General features: G+C 44.4%; 1 protein-coding gene across 6 annotated transcripts in view; it reads left to right on the top strand.

The window, feature by feature from the left end:
• LOC146682222 (diacylglycerol kinase zeta-like) overlaps positions 1-19,329 on the top strand; it is a 99,637-nt gene that overhangs the window by 18,513 nt on the left and 61,795 nt on the right. For 2 of the 6 annotated variants that reach the window (XM_085449278.1, XM_085449277.1), the window contains exons 1-2: positions 7,464-7,547; positions 15,035-16,177. The exons of 1 other annotated variant lie outside the window; for it this stretch is intronic. In XM_085449278.1, the coding sequence (XP_085305404.1) occupies positions 15,252-16,177 (926 nt within the window). In that variant the 5' untranslated portion in view covers positions 7,464-7,547; positions 15,035-15,251. Of the gene's footprint in view, positions 1-3,949; positions 5,148-5,496; positions 6,038-7,463; positions 7,548-15,034; positions 16,178-19,329 lie in introns of those variants that run through there. 3 more of the 6 variants (XM_085449280.1, XM_085449279.1, XM_085449281.1) reach the window with 2 other exon arrangements.

Genomic DNA, 19,329 nt, shown 5'->3' with positions numbered 1-19,329 from the left:
TTTCCTTTTCCCATTCTTCCCTTTCTCTGAGGGGAACAAACATTGCTGCTCTAATGCTGGGCTCACACTGTGCGGTTTTAGGCCCATTTTGAGCCGATTTTTGAGTGATCGGACCGATTTTGGCCTTCATCGTGCGTCGTGTAGTATACGTGGGGTAACGAGAAGTGATTAACACCTCACGACCAGCTCCCGATCATCAATCGCTCGTGAGCCGCTCACACTGCTCGCGCGCAAACACGTAAACGCCGTGAAAAAGACGTTGCAGCACGGCTGTGCAGCGTGTGATCTGGACACAAGCGATGGAGGAACAACTTGTAGAACTTTGGAAAGCTCATCCGAGCCTTTTCGATGTGGCCTCACAAAATGATCACGACCACAACAACCGTGAAAATAGTTGGATTTACACTGCTGCTCAATCACAGCTGATCAATGTTTTTCATTAGCAATTTAGCAAAGTTGATGGTGGTGGTGTGTCTGTGTGAGTGAAAGACAGAGAGAGCGAGCGACAGAATTTCTGTTATAACCTTCATTTTATGGAGGCACAGTGTGAGCACTCAGGTCGCATCAGAGCATCGGGCGGTATAGTGTGAGATAGTGATGGCCAAATGAAGCTTTCCGAAGCACTGAAGCTTGTATTGAAAAACTGTTCATTACTCGAAGCTTTTCAACACAGTCCTCTCCGGTGACATCTGGTGGTGAAAATTTTGAAGAGCAGCTTGAATCTGCAAAATAAAACGGACTGCTCAATTATCACTGCTCACTCAAGAGTGGAGTTCTCTCTGATATTGGGCCACCGTTCCGTTGCTTTGAACATGTAATTGGTTTTGTTTTCTCGATTGGGGGGCTGAAAAAAATGTAATGCGTATCTGCGTAATACATTTTGATCAATAAACTTTCCCTATTTAAACATGCACTATGGTGTGGCCTTTCTCTGCTCATAACTCCTTGATGTTGGTAAATACAATAAGTGAGCAATATATATAATATACATATGATAATGCACAGCACATTATGGAGTATGCCCCTGCTGTGAAGTCCTGCCTCCATCTACTTGTCGTTTAATCACTGGACAGCTGGACAGGTTCATACAAAATATTAGATGAGGCCAATTGTCCTATACATATTTTTGACCTAGGGGTGGGATTGATTGTGAACTGGAAAGGGAAAATGCTTAGGAAGCTGAGTACGGCTGCATCGTCACTGATTTGTAGAATCATTTTTGATTCGATACAGGATCCGATTCAATTTGATTGGAATCTGAAAAGTTTTGCCTCAGTCAGAAATATTACAAGTCTGATCATTTAACAGTATATATCCATAATTTCGTATCTATTAAAAGAAAGCTGACACATGTGAGACTTAATTAGAGATGTAAACAGAGAGTTATGAAACCTGCAGCTGCAGAAGCCAGCGAAAAAAAAGAGGCAAACACAGCGCGGACCCGACGACGCACCAAAATCTGACTCTGACGCGTCGGGTCCGCGCTCTGTGTTCACGTTTGTATGCAGAATCCGTAAACCTGCTCCCAGTTACTGTTTTAGCTGCATGGTGTTTGACGACATGTTGTGAGGTTTAACCTGAGATGCTGGCGTTTCAGGCATAATAACGTTAATTTACAAATCGACGCAGGATTGTAATGAATCAATATCACTTTATTCAATTTAGCATGGATTGTAATCAGAAAGGCGATAATCAAAACCCACCCCTAATCAAGAACTTGCAAAGTAAAAACATGCTCTATGTCAGGTAGCCCTTTTGTTATTTACATTTAAAAAGAGGATTAGTGTTACTGTGCGCTGGCTGAGTCTGTTTCTTTTCTTAGAAATAGTTTCTCCTGCCCTGGAGAAAATCCACTTGCATGGAACAGAAGAGGCTGTGGAGTGCAGGAACTACACTGCAAGTTGGTAGATATGCAGGTATTCCTGGGTCCTGCAGACTATCACCTAAAAACAATAAACAAAATGATTTTCTAAACTGTAGCAATGTAATGTACGTATAGTGTCAAATACATTGTTGTAGTCTTCATCAGCTTTAATTCACATGGAAGTGTTCCTAAAGTCATATGCTGTAATGATATTTACATTATGAAAACATGATTTTGGACATTTCAAGTTTTTCACTTCGGCAGATAAAATGAATTGAGCAAAATCAACTCAAAATATTCCCACACGCCAGAATGTCCTCTCTTCCTCGCTGGCTCCATATCTGTCAGTGGAATGATCACCTCGTCGCTCTCTGTCACCATCAACACACTCCACGAATCCCGTGGATGATTCACTTCCTTATATCCGTTTGAATCAGGTACCGAAGCAGTTACGTGCGTAATGAAGCTTCGGACGTCACTGGTCACGTGACTTTTGCCAAACGAAGCAAGCCTCGACACAGTGCTTCTGAACCAGTGTGTTGTTTTTTTCGACACACGCTCCGGAGCGTCAGCTTCAAGCGGGCCATCACTAGTGTGAGACCTGCATCGTGACCTACCAACTTCTAACCCCTGCGAGTCAATCATGCAGTTTGAGCAGGAGCTGAATAACGCGACTGAAAAAATCGCACAGTGTCTGCCCAGCTTTAGGTGTACTGTCGTCCGAGACTTGCACCGCAGTGACGGCGTTTGTTCCCCTGTTGGCCATGCTTGTTGGTGTGGTCATCTGTTGTCTTCCGGTATTTTCTCCGTAAGCGACCTTTCCTCGACCAATGAGATGAGCGGTAATCTGAATTGTCATACTCGAATTGTCATAAGTGTGCTGTCAGCTCATTGGTCACAAAGCAGGAGAGGGGCTGGGAATTATGTTTTCAAACAAAGCGTTAATTCCATAAACATTTATAGACTACTTTTGATTCTCACTGTATTACGGGACAAAGTGCGTCCCTTATTAGCTCAATACGGGACGTGTACTTTTGTTTCTAAATACGGGACGATTCCGTATTTTAAGGGACGGTTGGCAACCCTATCCGCTTGTTGCATGCAGACCAGTTCTTGTAAAAAGTATCACAAAATGAAATTTAAGATTCATTGCAAAATGTTTGCACAGAACAATCCTGGTCTGGTGTGGACTCTAAATCAGCGGTCTCCAACCTTTTTTGCACCACGGACCGGTTTATGCCCGACAATATTTTCATGGACCGGCCTTTAAGGTGTCGCGGATAAATACAACAAAATAAAACTAGTACCGGTACCGAAAAAAAGAACATTTATTCATAACACACGTGAAAAGACCCAGGAAAACCGAGTAAACGATAAAAATGATAACAAAATAACCCTGAAAACCAGACATTTCACACCTGAGCCTCAACTCTCGCGGCCCGGTACCAAACGACTCACGCACCGGTACCGGTCCGAGGCCCGGGGGTTGGGGACCGCTGCTCTAAATGATCAGCTGTTCTCAAAACTCCGAGTTTCCTCAGAGTTCAGGGTTGGGCAAAAGCTGCGAATATGTCTGCTTTTCACAGTAATTCTTCTCCACATTTAATTCTGCGCTCACTCACTAATTCTGACTCTGTCTCACTTTGTTTGAGGCAGACATCAAGGTGCACGTGCTGTGTAAGAGGCAGTGGACATGTGATAAGTGAGGTATTAATATTTGCTTATTAAAAAATGTGAACGGCATTTCTGATCGGATGCCTTAAAGCTGTGTTCGTTTCCACATCGATCGAGCGGTGAGTTTATGGTGTGCACGTGATCCTAACCAACCACCACGTGAGAGCTAAACGGCCCGTAGTGACGTGCGGTCTGCCGTCTCGATGTGGGAAGGTGCAAAGCTCTGTACAAGCTAGCAACACACCGTGAAATGAACGTTAACTGCCCGCGTCCAGAACCAGAACACGGCACCTTCTTCCTGTATTTACCTTTGTGGCTCCCGCCCCAGATACTTCTGGCCAATGAGCGGACTGAATATTCTCACGTGGTTTGTAGACACGCCTTTTTGTTTGCTTGAAATGTTGTCTGTGAAAAGAAACGAAAACCACGGAAAACGGTACAAGTTTACAAAATCAAGAACGGATTCAGACCACAGTAAACCCACTACCGGCGTGAAAACGCCCCGACGAGACAGTGAAATCTGAAAAATTGAGATTTTTCCCGCGTATTAAACCTGTCAATGAGCTGATGTTAGAAAGTGTAACCCTACAAAACGGAAGCAGGAGTCACGGCCTCTTCGGTGATGGTGTAGCTTGTATTAGTGTTGCAACATCCGAGCACTGCTGAAACCACACTAACGACTGTCTGGTAATCCCGGGTTAAAGAAACTAATCTAAAACAAATATAGCAGAAAGTAAAATCCTGTCACGGACCGAGTGGCTGTCCGTTACACAGCACCCTCATGTGGGCATTTACAGCAGGGCAGAGACAACGGCTGATCAGTGTCGCCAAAGTCTGTGCGTGAATGTGTTTCAGTGACGCTGAAGTATAGAGCCAACGCAAATGTTCAAGGTAGACTCACAGCAGGCTGCGTGCGCAACCTGGTTTATAGTAATGACCTGCAGAGAGAGCGAAGTGCAGCAGAGAACAGTCAATTTGAAAAATCTCTCACCAGCAAACTTTTCTTTCTTTCTTTCTTTCTTTCTTTCTTTCTTTCTTTCTTTCTTTCTTTCTTTCTTTCTTTCTTTCTTTCTTGTGTGTATAAAACGTTTGTATAGTGAACAGCAGCATTAATTCATTTGAAGACATTCAGTCAGGCACGTGACAAGGCAACTCGCGCCGAGGCCCTGATTGTTTTCATTATCCACTTCCTGGGTTTAGCCGGCCGAGTAGTACTACACAGGATCAGTGTGTATTTACCAAACTGCGCGTGCAGCAGTTCGCTACAGTAGTTATAGTGTTTGCGCACGCGCGTCAGTATCCACGTTACATGAAGTGTCATTAAACTCAACACGAATCCAAAAGGAGGAGGCGAAGAAGACTGAGTGTAAACTTTGTCAGAGGAAGAAGTGTGGAGGGTGAGATGCAGAGTGAGTGGCTGTGAGCTGCTGCTGCTTACTGCAGGCGTACATGTGGACGGCTGGGAAGGATTAACTCTCCCTCAAGACGCACTAATCCGTCTGTAGACTCACACACACACCTTGTCTCTCTTGTGAACGACCTTTGGCTTGTGGATTATTGACTTTGTAGCTTCTGCTGGGTAGCCATGTTTGAAGTCCTTGACCAGCTCGTAAGTGTTGATTATTATTCAGGCTAACAGTAGTTGAACTGCACTTTAAGGCTTTACTAGAGTTGTGTTTGTTACATCACAATTCTTTAGACACTCTAGTAACAGGTAACTTTTGTCATTACTGCTAGAACTCTTTTAGTGTATGGGTCACTGTAACTGAGGCACAATACGTTTAGTTGAGCTGTGCTTTAGTACTTAGAGTAGTGTTCTTAAGTAACTGCAGGAGAACCATGTAGTGTCTTGTGTAAGGACACACTTCAGTTACTGACATGTTGTGATTGCTGGTGTGGTCCTTTAATGATATCTCTGTGGACACAATGTACACTCACTCTCTGTCTCGTGATTTCAGGTCATATCTCACATCTGTATAAGTTGAGTGAAGCTGGTGTCATTGAGAGGTAGAGTGTAAAGGACTTGCAGGCAGGAGGAATAATTAAAGTGGTCCTGTGGGAGTTCCTTTGTAACACAGGAGCTGGACTGACGTCATAAGTGGACTCGTCTTTAACGTCATGCTTTTCAAAGACTACCCAGAAATCCAGGAGCGTTGCAGGTCGTTCTAACACAATGTGAGATCACAGGACCTGAACAGACTCTCTCATGGATTCGGAACCGGGAGCAGGTACAGATCTGGAGCACGACACTGACCCGGAGGCCTGCAGTGGTGAGCTTGAAGAAACCAGTGTGGACACAAACGCAGAAGGGGAAGGAACGTGCTTACAAAATGTTAACGTAGATGATGGAGACTGCAACTCTGCATCCTCATCCAGTTCCTCTTTGCCTTCTTCCTTTGCCCCCGGTCCAGCCTTGTTGCCTCTTTTCTGTGTGGAGGAAGAGGAGATCCACAGTGGCTGCTCCAAGTCCTTCACTGGATTCAAGCTGTTCACCAGGAGGTAAGGCTGAAAGAGCGACAAGACCTTAAGAGAGAGTTGCACTTTGTTGGTGTAACATCTGTTAATGACCAGTAGGTGGAGCTATTGCCTTCTGTGCTTCAGAGACCTTGGCAGGGCAGATATGCCTGAAACATGCTCAGAGGCAACACACACACAGGCTGTAAGTCTCTGCACTGTTATTTCCTGCTCACGCTGGCACTCACAGCAGGATTGTTTGTGTGCAAATGTGCATCTGTGTCTGTGTGTATAACCTTGCCAGTGGTTTACTAGTGATCCTGTGGACTGGGAACACAATTCCCACGGCAACGGGGGCTGTAGTTGTCAGGTCAACAGAAATAAAGATGACAGCTGTGCTTCCAGCTTGGTTAGAAAGTGTCAGTGAGTCACTGAGCGTGGTGTGCAACTAGTGGATAATCTGGGTTGCTGTGTGTGTGAATAGACTAAATAATCTACATGTTAAATGATGACACTGATTATGAAGATGAACCTGGCATCAACGTGTAGATGTTAGGTTGTAGCTTGTTTTGAGCAGCCACCTGTGCTACATGGTGACGAGTACCTGAAGTACCGCGAGGGCCCGAAATATTCCCACTTTCAAGGTAAAACCACAGCAAGCTTTATCCAATGTGCTGGAGTTATTGTGGAAAAACAAACCAAAAAAGCCAGGCTCAGGTTGGAACCTTTTCACGTTTAGCTGATGTTAAATAGTCTGACCCGTCGGGACCAGTCCCCTCTCAAACGTCCAGTTCACAGCCTGTAGTTAAAAGAAGGCAGGATGCTGCACAGCGAGAAGCGTGGCCCCGTCCACCTTTGTTGCTGTCATCACATTCATAATGACCTCACTGTCACATGGTTGGTTTTAAGTTAAACATTGAACATGTTTTCTGTTGTGAATCAAATCAAAGTTTAGGACTTTCTGACTTTTATTAGTATTTAACGCGGCGTCCCGGCTGGAATTGGGGATGTATTTTTAGGTCTGATGGTCATCTGTTCGCTGTTCAGTGCTCTTCATTGTTCCCTCCTGCGCTGGTGTAAAGACGTCCTTTGCAGCTCTGAGTCATAGACTTTGTGTTTGAGTGGGTGCTTTGTGTTTCGTCTATCCTCACTGTACACCTACTCTGAATAGCTCGGTGTGCCTTTGAAAGACTGCGGTGTCATAATCACTCGCTGTGTGTTACTTCAGTTTCCTCTTTCTCACAGAGGCTGGTTGTATGTGTGTGTCTGTGTGTGTGTCAGTGTGTGAGCATTTATCAAACAGCTCTGCACTCGGCTTGTCAAGGAAATACAGTAGTTATTTTAGTCCTCTCTCAGGCTCTCCGTGTCTCAGGGCCACGCCCACTCTCTCTTCCTCTTAGCACACGCCCCTAACCCCCCTATGTGCACACACACACACACACACTTCCCTCCCCTCTGTTCCTAATAGCCGTCACCGTACACCAGGGTTTAGTCTAAGCTCGACAAATAAGAGGCGTGGACTCACGGATGGATAGTTTTCTGCTTTCTTTGACAGGTTGGCTTTTAATTTCTCCTTTTGATTTTTGAATATTTGTTAGGTTAAAAAGTTTGCTACATGCTAACTTAAGATGAAGTCAGTGTTGAGTTGAGTGAACATTATTTCCACACAGTCTTAACAATAATAATAATGTCTCAGCTGGAGGGTTTGATAGTGAAAAAGTGTTGAACATGAGGCTGAATCCACTCACACTGAGTCTGTGTTCTTGCAGGCTGATGCAGTGCTGTGTTCTTCCTTGTTCTTGTGATTTCAAGCAGAGAGCAGAACAGTAATGATGAGTCTAGCAGGCAACAGGGGCACTTGCAAGATGAGCTGACATCTTTGCACAGCTGTAGGTTTTGTTCATATAAAGAGTTTAGACTCCAGTGTAGCAGGAGGCCACAGTCGCTGTCCTGTAACGTGTGTGTGTGTGTGTGTGTGTGTGTGTGTGTGTGTGTGTGTGTGAAACCCAGTAGTTCATCTGGTAATCCTAAACATGTAATGGCTACATTCATTTGTTCATCCTGTGTTGCTCATGCGCTCATTTTGGAAAATCTGTGACATTTTCTCCGAGTTGAAGAATGTGCAGGAACATCCAGTGCTGCGGTGCATGTACGACAGTCGGAGGCTACACACAGTGGACGACAGGCAGCGTAGCTCTGACAGGAACTCCGTCGTTTACTTTAGAGCAGTCAGAAACTCTGAAAAGCTTTCTTCTTTTTGGATGTCTGTTTCAAGTAATTTTGGTCTGCATTCGATTAATATTAATACGTACAAACGCTGACAGACCCAGAACCGTCTTGCTGTGAGGTGACAGTTCTGATTACTATTATATACGACTGTCCACAGTGGAGTGACGAGTTTATTGCAGACTGTGCAGCACTCTGTGTTTTAGCTTCTTCAGCTTCAGTGCTTTGCCTCCATCTCAGTATCACATCTGTAGAACATCTGTCCAGAGGCAAGCAGCACATAGACTTTCTGTGCCCCACAGAGTCCAAGCGACGAAGGGGTGTAGCTGTCCGAGTGTTGTGGGGGAAGTGCACTCGGAACCAAAAGATTTTATTCAGCAATTGAAAGTAAAACGACAAACTTGTCACTCGTCAAGTGGATCAAAGCCACCTTCCTTGACACATAAATATCCTGTCGGCTGTGTGCAGCTGCACCAGCTCCACACAGAGTGGGTGGTACCCAGGTCAGGGGCACACCCTGAAACTGAAATGTGTCACAGTGCTGTTCTACATGTAATGTGCATTTCTGAGCCAAAGGCCAGCATGCTGTGGAAATTAGCTGCTCCCTTTGGATCGTGACTCTTGTATCGTCATGACAATGAAAGCATCGGTGATGTCAGATGGAACCAGAAGAGAGACTAGAACTGAAAGGTTGACGGAGTGTCTGTAGTCTGCTTTCAGATGACACTGTGACACGTCCTCTGACTGCCCTGCTGTTCAAATGCTTGTGATTAGAGGTATGTTAGCACCATTACTTACGCACGTCTACGTGTGTTTGTTAGTGTGATTTTAGTGACTTTGCCTCGCTGTGGTTTAGAATGGAAGCGTGTCACTGTTTAGCCTGACAATGGTGCAGAGTGGTAATAAGAGCAGGGCGCAGCTACCAGACAGAGGGACAATGTCAGAGAGTCCGTGTATCAGCTCTGTGGGCCGTTGTTCCTGTATTATTAGACGTCCCTCGACGCCAACATCATCAGTCCAACGTAAACATCTCAGCCTGACTGTTTTGCTGCTCTGGATCCTGAATGTCTCCCAGTGCGCTGTGAAGGTTTCCTGTGGTTGGCTTAGTCCCGCCCCCCCCACCAGGCTTTGGGTGCATGTGAGGGTGGGGGCAGAGAGGCAGAGGTTATTTGCATTCATTTAAGAAAAAACCTCTTTGCTAGCTGTCTCACTTTGTTGTTGTTGCCATTATTATTATTGCTATTATTAATCTTGACTCTGTTTCCAGGAAACGTTTTCCCAGTAACTCGGTGTGTAGGTGTTGTTTTGCACCACTGCAGATCAAAACTTTGGGATCAATAAAGACGAACCTGTCTGTGCTTCTGTGGGAAAAGTCTGATCTATGCATCAGAACATGAGGGGGGCTGGGGGCTAAAAATGAAATGTAAGGAGCCCTTTACATGCACTTTACATATAACCACTTAATCAACCACATCACATTCCAGTCAGTGTTTCCTCAGTGCCAGACTGCGCTGCTGTTCGGCTGTGTAACACACGGTGAGCGTTGCAGTGACGGCAGGATGTGGCACTGTTCTTGCTGGATGCAGCTGGATGCAGCTGGATGGCTGAAGAACTTTGTGATCTGCCTTGCATTCAGTATCTGTGGTTGTATATGGATGTGAGGCAGATCCACATGTGTTCCACCTGTTTCACCTTCCTGCTGCACGTGTACATTGATGCAGTTTTATAAACGGATTGTTTTTGCAAGCATCTTATTAAGAACATGAGCTATAGTTAAATTACAGTTCTTGTAGTCTTGCGTTTGACCGTCTCTTGAAATCAGAAATAGCTCTTCAGTGATGGAAAAACGCAGATTGTGGTGCAAAGCAAACAAGCCTGAAGCGGCAGAAATGACTGAAAGTCCTACCTGTGGTTCATCTGATGGCTCAGGTGGCGTGCAGAGCATGACGGCGTTCTAAAGTTACCTTTACTTTGTCGCAGGCATAAGCGCACTCATTGCACTTTATGCTTTTTCTTCACATAAAGTCTGGAAGGCATTTATTAAGGTCAATATTACATATTGTAAAATTCAGCCATTGATCTGACAAACGTTAGTCTCAGTTATTGCTGCATTTCTGTTTGTTTGTAACAAATGTTACAAACAAACAACATTTTGAGAACGTTCTTGTTACTTTTGGTGAGACATTACAGCAAGTTATTGTTTCCCGTCACTGCACGCCTTCAAAGATGAAACCAGTTTAAACAGTAACACATGACAGAGTCCTATTGGTGGATTAATCACCAGGATGTTGATTCAGACGCTGCCTGCAGTGGAGGTAGAAGAAACAGGCTGAGGTAAATCTACCATCATAGCTCACTGGGGCAGCAGGCGACCACATGCTATACAGTATGGCTGAGAGCGGCCGGCCCGGGTTCGAATCCGACCTGCGGCCCTCCCCGTCAGTCTTCACTGTTTCTATCAAATAAAGCCAGAAAAGACCCCAAAAATCTGCCATCAGGATGTAAAATAATCTGATTGCTGTGTGTGATAGCTGCAAAGCCCCTCTAATAATGAAGTGTTGGTGTATAGAGGTGATTGCCACATAGCTCTGAGGCGTTGTTTCACTCCAATAGAGGAAAACCACATTTATCTAGAGCACTCTTTGTGTGCTTGCGTTGCAGACCACTGCTTTTCATGTAAATATTTAAGCCAACAGATCAGAGCTCTGCAACGCCTCACACCCTTTGGCACACTTACGGACTAAAAATCTTTAATTTTTGGTGAAGTGTAAAAATAGTTTCCTAAAGTAGCTGCTCATTGTAAAGATGCTTTCAAGGCAGACCTGTTCTTAGTGGCCTCTTCACTTGTACCTCAGGCATTTATACCACCAGACCATGCCACAGACTGAACGCTGCACATATCATTTATTGCACTGCTTAGTGAGAGCGGCACATCTTGAAATGTCAAGGCTAGCTTACCAAGATGGGATGGTGGAGCCTTATTAATGTCTCATTGTGGGTTCCACCAGCCAATAAGAAGTATTTTTAGCTGCATGCACTTAGCCAGTCAAACGATGACGTGCTGTATCAAATTCTTGGACGGAGACCACGTTTGTTTCCTGTTTGCAATGACTGTTATCGTCCCATGATGATAATCATGTGAATACTTGGTCGGTTATTGAGAATAGTCTAAATCAACCCCAAGCACACTTTAAAGCAGACTTGTTGTTCTTGTGATTAATTTCACAACATTTTTCTGGCACACTTTGGTAATTTCATCCCACAGTGTCAGTGAGAGAATTTGAAATGACTGTTGTTAATGGAAATGAGTGCAGAGCTCGTCCACAGTGGATGCCTCGGAGCACCACGATGTCAGCATTGTATGTATGTTGAATGACACTCGAGGGAGAAGACTTAACATCCAGCTGAGCACTCTGTGACCTGCTGCAGGATAACTGTCACTGAGCTGTGTCATTTAACTTGAAGAAGTAAAGTGTTGGAAAACATTTAGAGCACATATTGTGTCATGTCTCTGCATCCCAGAGTCCCTCACTTGACCAGTGAAAGTTACTGGGAGTGTGCATTGGTCTGAACATTTGGAACATCTGTATGTAAGCAGTCAAAAACCCTGCTGGTGTTCACAAGTTTGTACTAAAGCTGCACATACTAGTAAATTATCCCAGCATGCAAAGTTGTGTTGCAGGGCATCACTTGAGCCCAGCTCCGAGCAGCAACGTGTTGATGCGTGAGTACGTGCGGCGGTGTGGCTGCGCGTACTCGCGCCCAACTTCAAAGTTCTTTGAGCGTTTTCCAAAGAGTCCAACTGTCTGTTTTAGTGTGTTTTACATTAAAGATGGTGGACTGTGGTTGGCCCCTGATGCATCCATCAGTCTGCTTTTCCACAGCCCTGCTGATTATTCATTCAGCACAGTTAAAGTTTGGCAAGCACGCCGCGAGAGTTTTACCAGAAACACAACAATTCGATTTTTCTTCTAAGTATGAAAAGAGCCTTAAGGTTTGAAATAAAGCAGAAAAATGGTAACGGTGCTAATAACTGAAGGAACATGCACTGCAGTGAGACCGCACCTGTGACACACAACTGTTCCAGCTGTGTGGTTGCACGGTGTTCTGCTAAGCACCCAGTTAGTGCTGGGAAACTGCAACTGCTCTGTGGGAAGCTTGGCTTTGTAGAGCGACAGCAACTGGTTTGGCTGCTTGAAAAATGCACGTTTACATTTTTAAAGATTATATAACAAAAGTATTTGTTGACAGCTCGACTGCGGGGATGTCTGATGGGTTATTACTGAGTACTTTCATCCCATCGCTGCCTCACTTTGGCCCATTGTGGGATTAGAGCCGGAGAAAGAAGCCGTTATGTAACAGAAAACACATCGCGGAGGAAAATATTAGAACTCGATTAGAAGGAACTGTAGACATATCCAGCCTGTTACTGTCATATAACTTGTGTGTGACTCTTTTGAGCTTATCCCAGTTAAAAAACAACTGTTGTGTTGGAAACTAAGAAGTTGTAGATTAATCATCCGCGTCACATCAGCCTGCAGTAAGTCACTCTGGTTCTGATTGTGGTTACGTAACCGTAAGGATCAAATGTGCCCACATTCAAGATTCAGAATAGAAGAAATGTATGTCAGTGTGATGATCTCTGAACGTAGTGAGTGGCAGAGCCGTTTGCTGCTGAATGTCAAGCTGATTACTGTAAGCGAACAGAGGAGGTTTCGGTGGGCTAATGAGTCTGTGATGGGACTTCCTGTGATACCCGAGGTTTCAGCTTCACGGTTCTAAAACGCCTTTTTCTCGCTTTACTGTCCTCATCCGATGCGCTGCGTGATCTTCAGTTTGCTCTTATACGTTCAGTTAGTCACACCACATGTCAAATGTTCTGCCCCACTGTTATCATCTCATCTGTCGTATCGAGGTTCGTTTGTGGTGGTGTGTGCTTCGCTCTGTTTCTTGTAAATTCAGTGTTAGAAAAACGGAACTAGAACAGAAACGGTTCAAAACCGTCTTAAGTTCCATCCAGTCATCTTGGCTGACTTTCATTTATAAAAAATGTTTTCTGTTATTTATTAAGACGAGAAACACAAACAAATATCTTTGTACAGTCATGGTGAATTAAAGCACAGCTTTAAGGCTTCATAGATCCGTAGTTTGCTGGTCTGGAGCATTCAGGTGTTGAGGAGGAGGAGGAAAGACATCAGCAGTGATCTTAGAGAATATTTAAAAATGTGACGTGTTGGTGTTCATCTCAGGTTAACTGGTTTGCCAGCAGCCGAGCGAGCGGCTGAAGCTGGAGCTTATTGCTGAGTATAATAGTGTGAGCATTAACAAACTGTTGGGTTGCTGATGGGCGAACACAGAACAAAGCCACGGATGGTAAAATGAGCTGGTCGTTCACCGCTTAACCGTGTTGTTCAGACGTGTGACTCGTACAAACTGTCTATATGCTGAGTCTCATAATCTCCTGATTAAATATCTACACTCATTTCCTGTTTGCTACCCACCAAGCCAACGCTACGAAGCATGCTTCCTCACTTCACTTATTTAAGGATGAAGAGCCTTTTAAACAATCTGCCTGTTCACGCCGCGGGAAGCTCCACGTAGAATTGATTTTTCTAGTTAAAAAGCAAAGAAAACGCTGCGTTTGGTCACAGCTTCGTCTACTGAGGACTTTTCTGGTCTTGCTGACTCTCGAGGATCGTATTGTTTAGACAGCGTCGGCAGCCGCAGGGCCCAAATTCATATTTCAAAGACCACAGAAGATGAAGTTTATACAAATACTGAATAGCTGGCCTATGTGCCACACATCCACAGGAATCTAATTTTAACCACTCGCACACTTCAGTCAGTGGTTGGAGGTCAAATTGATGCAACATTTTTCAGTTGCTAAGTATGTGGCTATGGTCAGATTTCAGAGCTGAGCTTTGGTTTCATGCTTTGTCATCTCTGAGGGCATAAATTGATACTTCTCAGAATCAGGAACTGAAATTTATTTTAGCACTTTTATATTTACATTTGACTTCTTCTGAAGAACCACAAAGATTAGATTGACTGATCGAATGTTACCTTTATTTAGTAACTCTAACTCTAATTTGAGTGATTCTTCTGACTGGAAAGTGAAGCTGCGTGTTTTATTAAGATACGTGACACTACAGTCCACCCTGCTGTGCTGCGACACACTGCGGTCCCTGTGCTCACACATGAGCCTTTTCATTGGAAGCAGCTTCACAGCTGCAGTGAACAGTGTAGCTGCTAGTAAAGCAACTTATCAGTTAAACGTTTCACTTTATATTGTAACGATCCTACAATAATGATGTGACCCTGTATGAGCTTTAGTTTATATTTATGATACAGTAGGTCTTAGTAGGTCTGTGTGTGTGTGTGTGTGTGTGTACCTGTTTAGATGTCTTTGTGGGGACCAAAATCCCCGTCCTCACAAGTTTGAGACTCAAAATGTGGTTTTAGTATCAGGATTATGGTTAGACATTCATTTTTTAAGGTTAGGGTGAGCGGCCAGGGAAAGCATTATGTCAATGAGAAGTTCCCACAAGGACATGAATACATACCCGTGTGTGTGTGTGTGGGGTGTCAGATGTTTTGGTATCAATAAAGTTTTGGTCATAATTTGATTGACTTTGAAGAAAGCAGCACTGCATCATGAAACAGCAAGTTAGATCATCCAACCTGAGAACAGCTGATTGAGTCTGATTTGTTTGGAGATTCTTTTAGTCGTTAACCTCAGTAAACTCCTTGGTGGGAACATTTTTCTCTGTTAATGAGAAATGACAGATTTCTGTAACGGCCTGTTTGCCTCTGCAGCATTTCCAAAGGAGGGCTGGAGAGTCAGAGATGTCCAGCAGTAGCTGTACCAGCTTCGAGTGGAGGAAACCAATCTTCGGTCGCATGGATATCTGATATCTGACTGCTAACCCGCAGTCAATGAAGACAAGGAAAGGGCACTGTGTGTTCTTTACCCAACCGTATCTCATCAGATGCATTTTGAGTAGCAGTGTACTATATCGCTCTCCAAGACGAGATGGATTTGTTTTTCCAGCGACACTTTGGTCGACGCCAAAAAAGACAAAAGCATTTTGCTGCAGTGCGTCACAAATGTCCCTCTGTTCAGGCCAGTAAAGCCAGGAGGCGCTCCAGCGTCGGTCTGCCCTCTGTAGCATTAGTACAGTCCAGACGCTCCTCTGTCGGTTTGCCTCTGGTTTGCACTGACCAGCGCAGGCGCCCGAGTGTTGGCCTACTAGTGGCTAGTGGACAGAAGCGACAGTCTATCATCGAGCTTGGGCTAACAAATGCAAGTGAAGGACCAGGAAGAGGAAGACATCGTCCCTGCTGCTCAGTCTCCTGTGCACGTCGTTCGAAAGTGAAATCTATCGAACCTCATTTACTGGGATCCTCTATGTTACTGGCAAGTGTAGTGCATATGGGCACAGGACTGCAAAAGGAAGAAGAGGATGAAGAGGGCATGGATGTCTCCCCGTGCTCCTGTTCTGAGTCGGGTGAAGAAGAAGAAAGCGATGATGAAGCTGATGAAGAAAGCTTCACCCTGGCAGCTCACAGGCACCTAACGCAGGCTGTGGTTACGGAGAACATCAAAGCCCGGCCCTTGCTCTGGCCTCCTCGCTGTCTGAGACGAAATTCCTCACACTTGCTTCCGGCAGACTCCGTGTTTCAGGACAACGAAGCAGGGTTTGGCGTCTTCGGCCGATATAATCCATTAGAGTCGAGTCTCAGTACAGCGAAGTTGACGAACGCAATGTCGACTTCCGTGACCAGTCCCAGCCTTGGCCAGCCGGCTCCAGCAGGCCTGAGCTTTGATGTTGGGGCGGCTGCAGCAGATGCTACCTCATGTGGCTCCATGCTCCATAAAGGCTGTTCCTCTCCACTAGATGGACCCCAGCAAAGCATTTATTACAATCCTTACCAGGATACATGGGACAACTTCCTCTCGTATGTCTCTCTCTCTGTGTCACACACACACACACACACACACACACACACACACACACACACACACACACACACACACACACACACCTACCTAACATAGACCTGACAGAACTGGTGTTTTATGTTTTGCAGACATACATTTTTTTTCTTCAGATGTTAAAAATATACAGTGACATGTAACTAAATAATAACTAAGCAGCAGTGTATTATTGTGCTGGTTCAGTTCGATTCTATAGTCAGACTAATTTACTGGCAGCATACAGTGGTTTGCAAAAGTATTCGGCCCCTTGAACTTTTCCACATGTTGTCACATTACAGCCACAAACATGAATCAGTTTTATTGGAATTCCACATGAAAGACCAACACAAAGTGGTGCACACGTGAGAAGTGGAACGAACATCAGACATGATTCCAAATAGAGCAGGGCGATATGGCCAAAAATATTTATCACGATATATATTTGAAAATTTGCGATAACGATATAACTGACGATATAATTGATGCGAGACAAAATACAACTCCACAACATTACTAGCGCAAAAAGACAAACTTCCATTTATTTTCACTTAAACAAGAAGCTGGTTTTTATGTACATTAAAGCTTTATAAAAATGCAACAGTGCAAATGCAAATTCCTTGCTGAAAGTTTAACCAAAAGGCATTTCCAGTAGAAATGGGCTGACATATCCTGAGCATAACCATGTATAATATCCACTGAAGTTAAAAAGAGGTGCTTTGCAACATTAAACTGCAGTGTGCAGTACGTATTTTTCGGACCATAAGGTGCACGGGATTATAAGGCACATTAAGCGAAACAAAGCAGTCAGATAAATCAAACTTTATTAAACTCATTCTTCTTGCTTCCTCCACTTCTGTACCATTGATTCATTAATGTTGAATTCTCTGGCAGCTGCTCTATTCCCATGTTGTTGCAGTATATTAATGACTAACCTCGTATTGTGGATGGATTATCTCAGTTGTTCTCCTGACTGAAGTTTGGTCCGTTTACAGCATCCTGCCATGCGATTGCATTTGTCTCTAACCATGAAGAACCTTCACGTTAACTTTTATAAGTGGAAAAGTGTTAGTGTTCGTCCTCCAGCTTCACTGTTTATGTTATGCTAACATAGCTGTGTCGCTAGCGATCACGTAGCACATCATTATATACCAGCTAGCCCAACTTCAGTAACCCTACAAACGTCACTGCTGTTTAGTTTTCTGTCTCCATTTATGTTGGAAGTGATAGCAGAGCTGTACGTTTGAATTTTTTCAGAAATCTCTCAGTCAGAACATGCTATATCATGCTTAGGCAACTAGCGAAACTAGCGAGCTAACTTCCGCTAGCTTCCTGCTAACTTCTAACTCCGTTAAATGTAATAACTTTTGTTTTCATGGATGCCTGGAAGTTAAACTTCATAGTTACACCTGGTAAAGCAGCAACGCTGATCGTTTTATTAAAGATGAAAGAATTTAGACAGTTTTTAACTCTCAGTGATGCTGCAGTGTTGTTTGACCTGAAGCATACGGAGTTTAGGACCCAGATTACTCCCAGATTTAAGAGCATCTTAGTCCGACAAATACGACAATAACGACGGCCGCTTGCATGTTCTGCAAAAAAATGTGCTTTGTCGTGTATCTGACGGACAAACACCAAACCAGTTCCACATCACTGAAGTTGCACCATTTTTACAAACCAATTCTGGTTCATCTGTTTCACTCAACAATCGGCCATGTGCGTATGAAAACAAAGGCACTGCGCATGCGCGTTTTACTCATATTCTATCGCGATATTTCATTTTCCTATCGTTGCCTAACATTATACCGGTATTACCGTGAACGGTATAATATGGCCCAGCCCTAATTCCAAACATTTGTTACAAATAAATAACTGCAAAGTGGGGTGTGCGTAATTATTCAGCCCCCTGAGTCAACACTTTGTAGAACCAGCTTTTGCTGCAGTTCCAGCTGCCAGTCTTTTAGGGTCTGTCTCTACCAGCTTTGCACATCTACAGACTGAAATCTTTGCTCATTCTTCTTTGCAAAACAGCTCCAGCTCAGTCAGATTAGATGGACAGCGTTTGTGAACAGCAGTTTTCAGATCTTGCCACAGATTCTGGATTGGATTTAGATCTGGACTTTGACTGGGCCATTCTAACACATGGATATGTTTGGTTGTAAACCATCCCATTGTTGCCCTGGCTTTATGTTCAGGGTCGTTGTCCTGCTGGAAGGTGAAGCTCCGCCCCAGTCTCAAGTCTTTTGCAGACTCCAACAGGTTTTCTTCCAAGACTGCCCTGTATTTGGTTCCATCCATCTTCCCATCAACTCTGACCAGCTTCCCTGTCCCTGCTGAAGAGAAGCCCCCCCAGAGCATGATGCTGCCACCACCATATCTGACAGTGGGGATGGTGTGTTCAGAGTGATGTGCAGTGTTAGTTTTCCACACATAGCGTTTTGCATTTTGGTCTCATCTGACCAGAGCACCTTCTTCCACATGTTTGCTGTGTCCCCACATGGCTTGTGGCAAACTGCAAACGGGACTTCTTCTGGTTTTCTGTTAACAATGGCTTTCTTCTTGCCACTCTGCCATAAAGGCCAACTTTGTGCAGTGCACGACTAATAGTTGTCCTATGGACAGATTCCCCCACCTGAGCTGTAGATCTCTGCAGCTCGTCCAGAGTCACCATGGGCCTCTTGGCTGCATTTCTGATCAGCGCTCTCCTTGTTCGGCCTGTGAGTTTAGGTCGACGACCTTGTCTTGGTAGGTTTACAGTTGTGCCATACTCCTTCCATTTCTGAATGATGGCTTGAACAGTGCTCCGTGGGATGTTCAAGGCTTGGGAAATCTTTTTGTAGCCTAAGCCTGCTTTAAATTTCTCAATAACTTTATCCCTGACCTGTCTGCTGTGTTCTTTGGACTTCATGGTGTTGTTGCTCCCAATATTCTCTTAGACAACCTCTGAGGCCGTCACAGAGCAGCTGTATTTGTACTGACATTAGATTACACACAGGTGCACTCTGTTTAGTCATTAGCACTCATCAGGCAACGTCTATGTGCAACTGACTGCACTCAGACCAAAGGGGCTGAATAATTACGCACACCCCACTTTGCAGTTATTGATTTGTAAAAAATGTTTGGAATCATGTATGAT

This window comes from Copadichromis virginalis, linkage group LG23, assembly GCF_057382275.1.
Source record: "Copadichromis virginalis isolate Kocher_CV1m ecotype Utaka linkage group LG23, C_Virginalis_male_GT1.1, whole genome shotgun sequence".
Classification (NCBI taxonomy): domain Eukaryota; kingdom Metazoa; phylum Chordata; class Actinopteri; order Cichliformes; family Cichlidae; genus Copadichromis; species Copadichromis virginalis.
The sequence above is the reverse complement of the archived record's forward strand: the minus strand, read 5'-3'. Positions and strand labels throughout refer to the sequence as shown.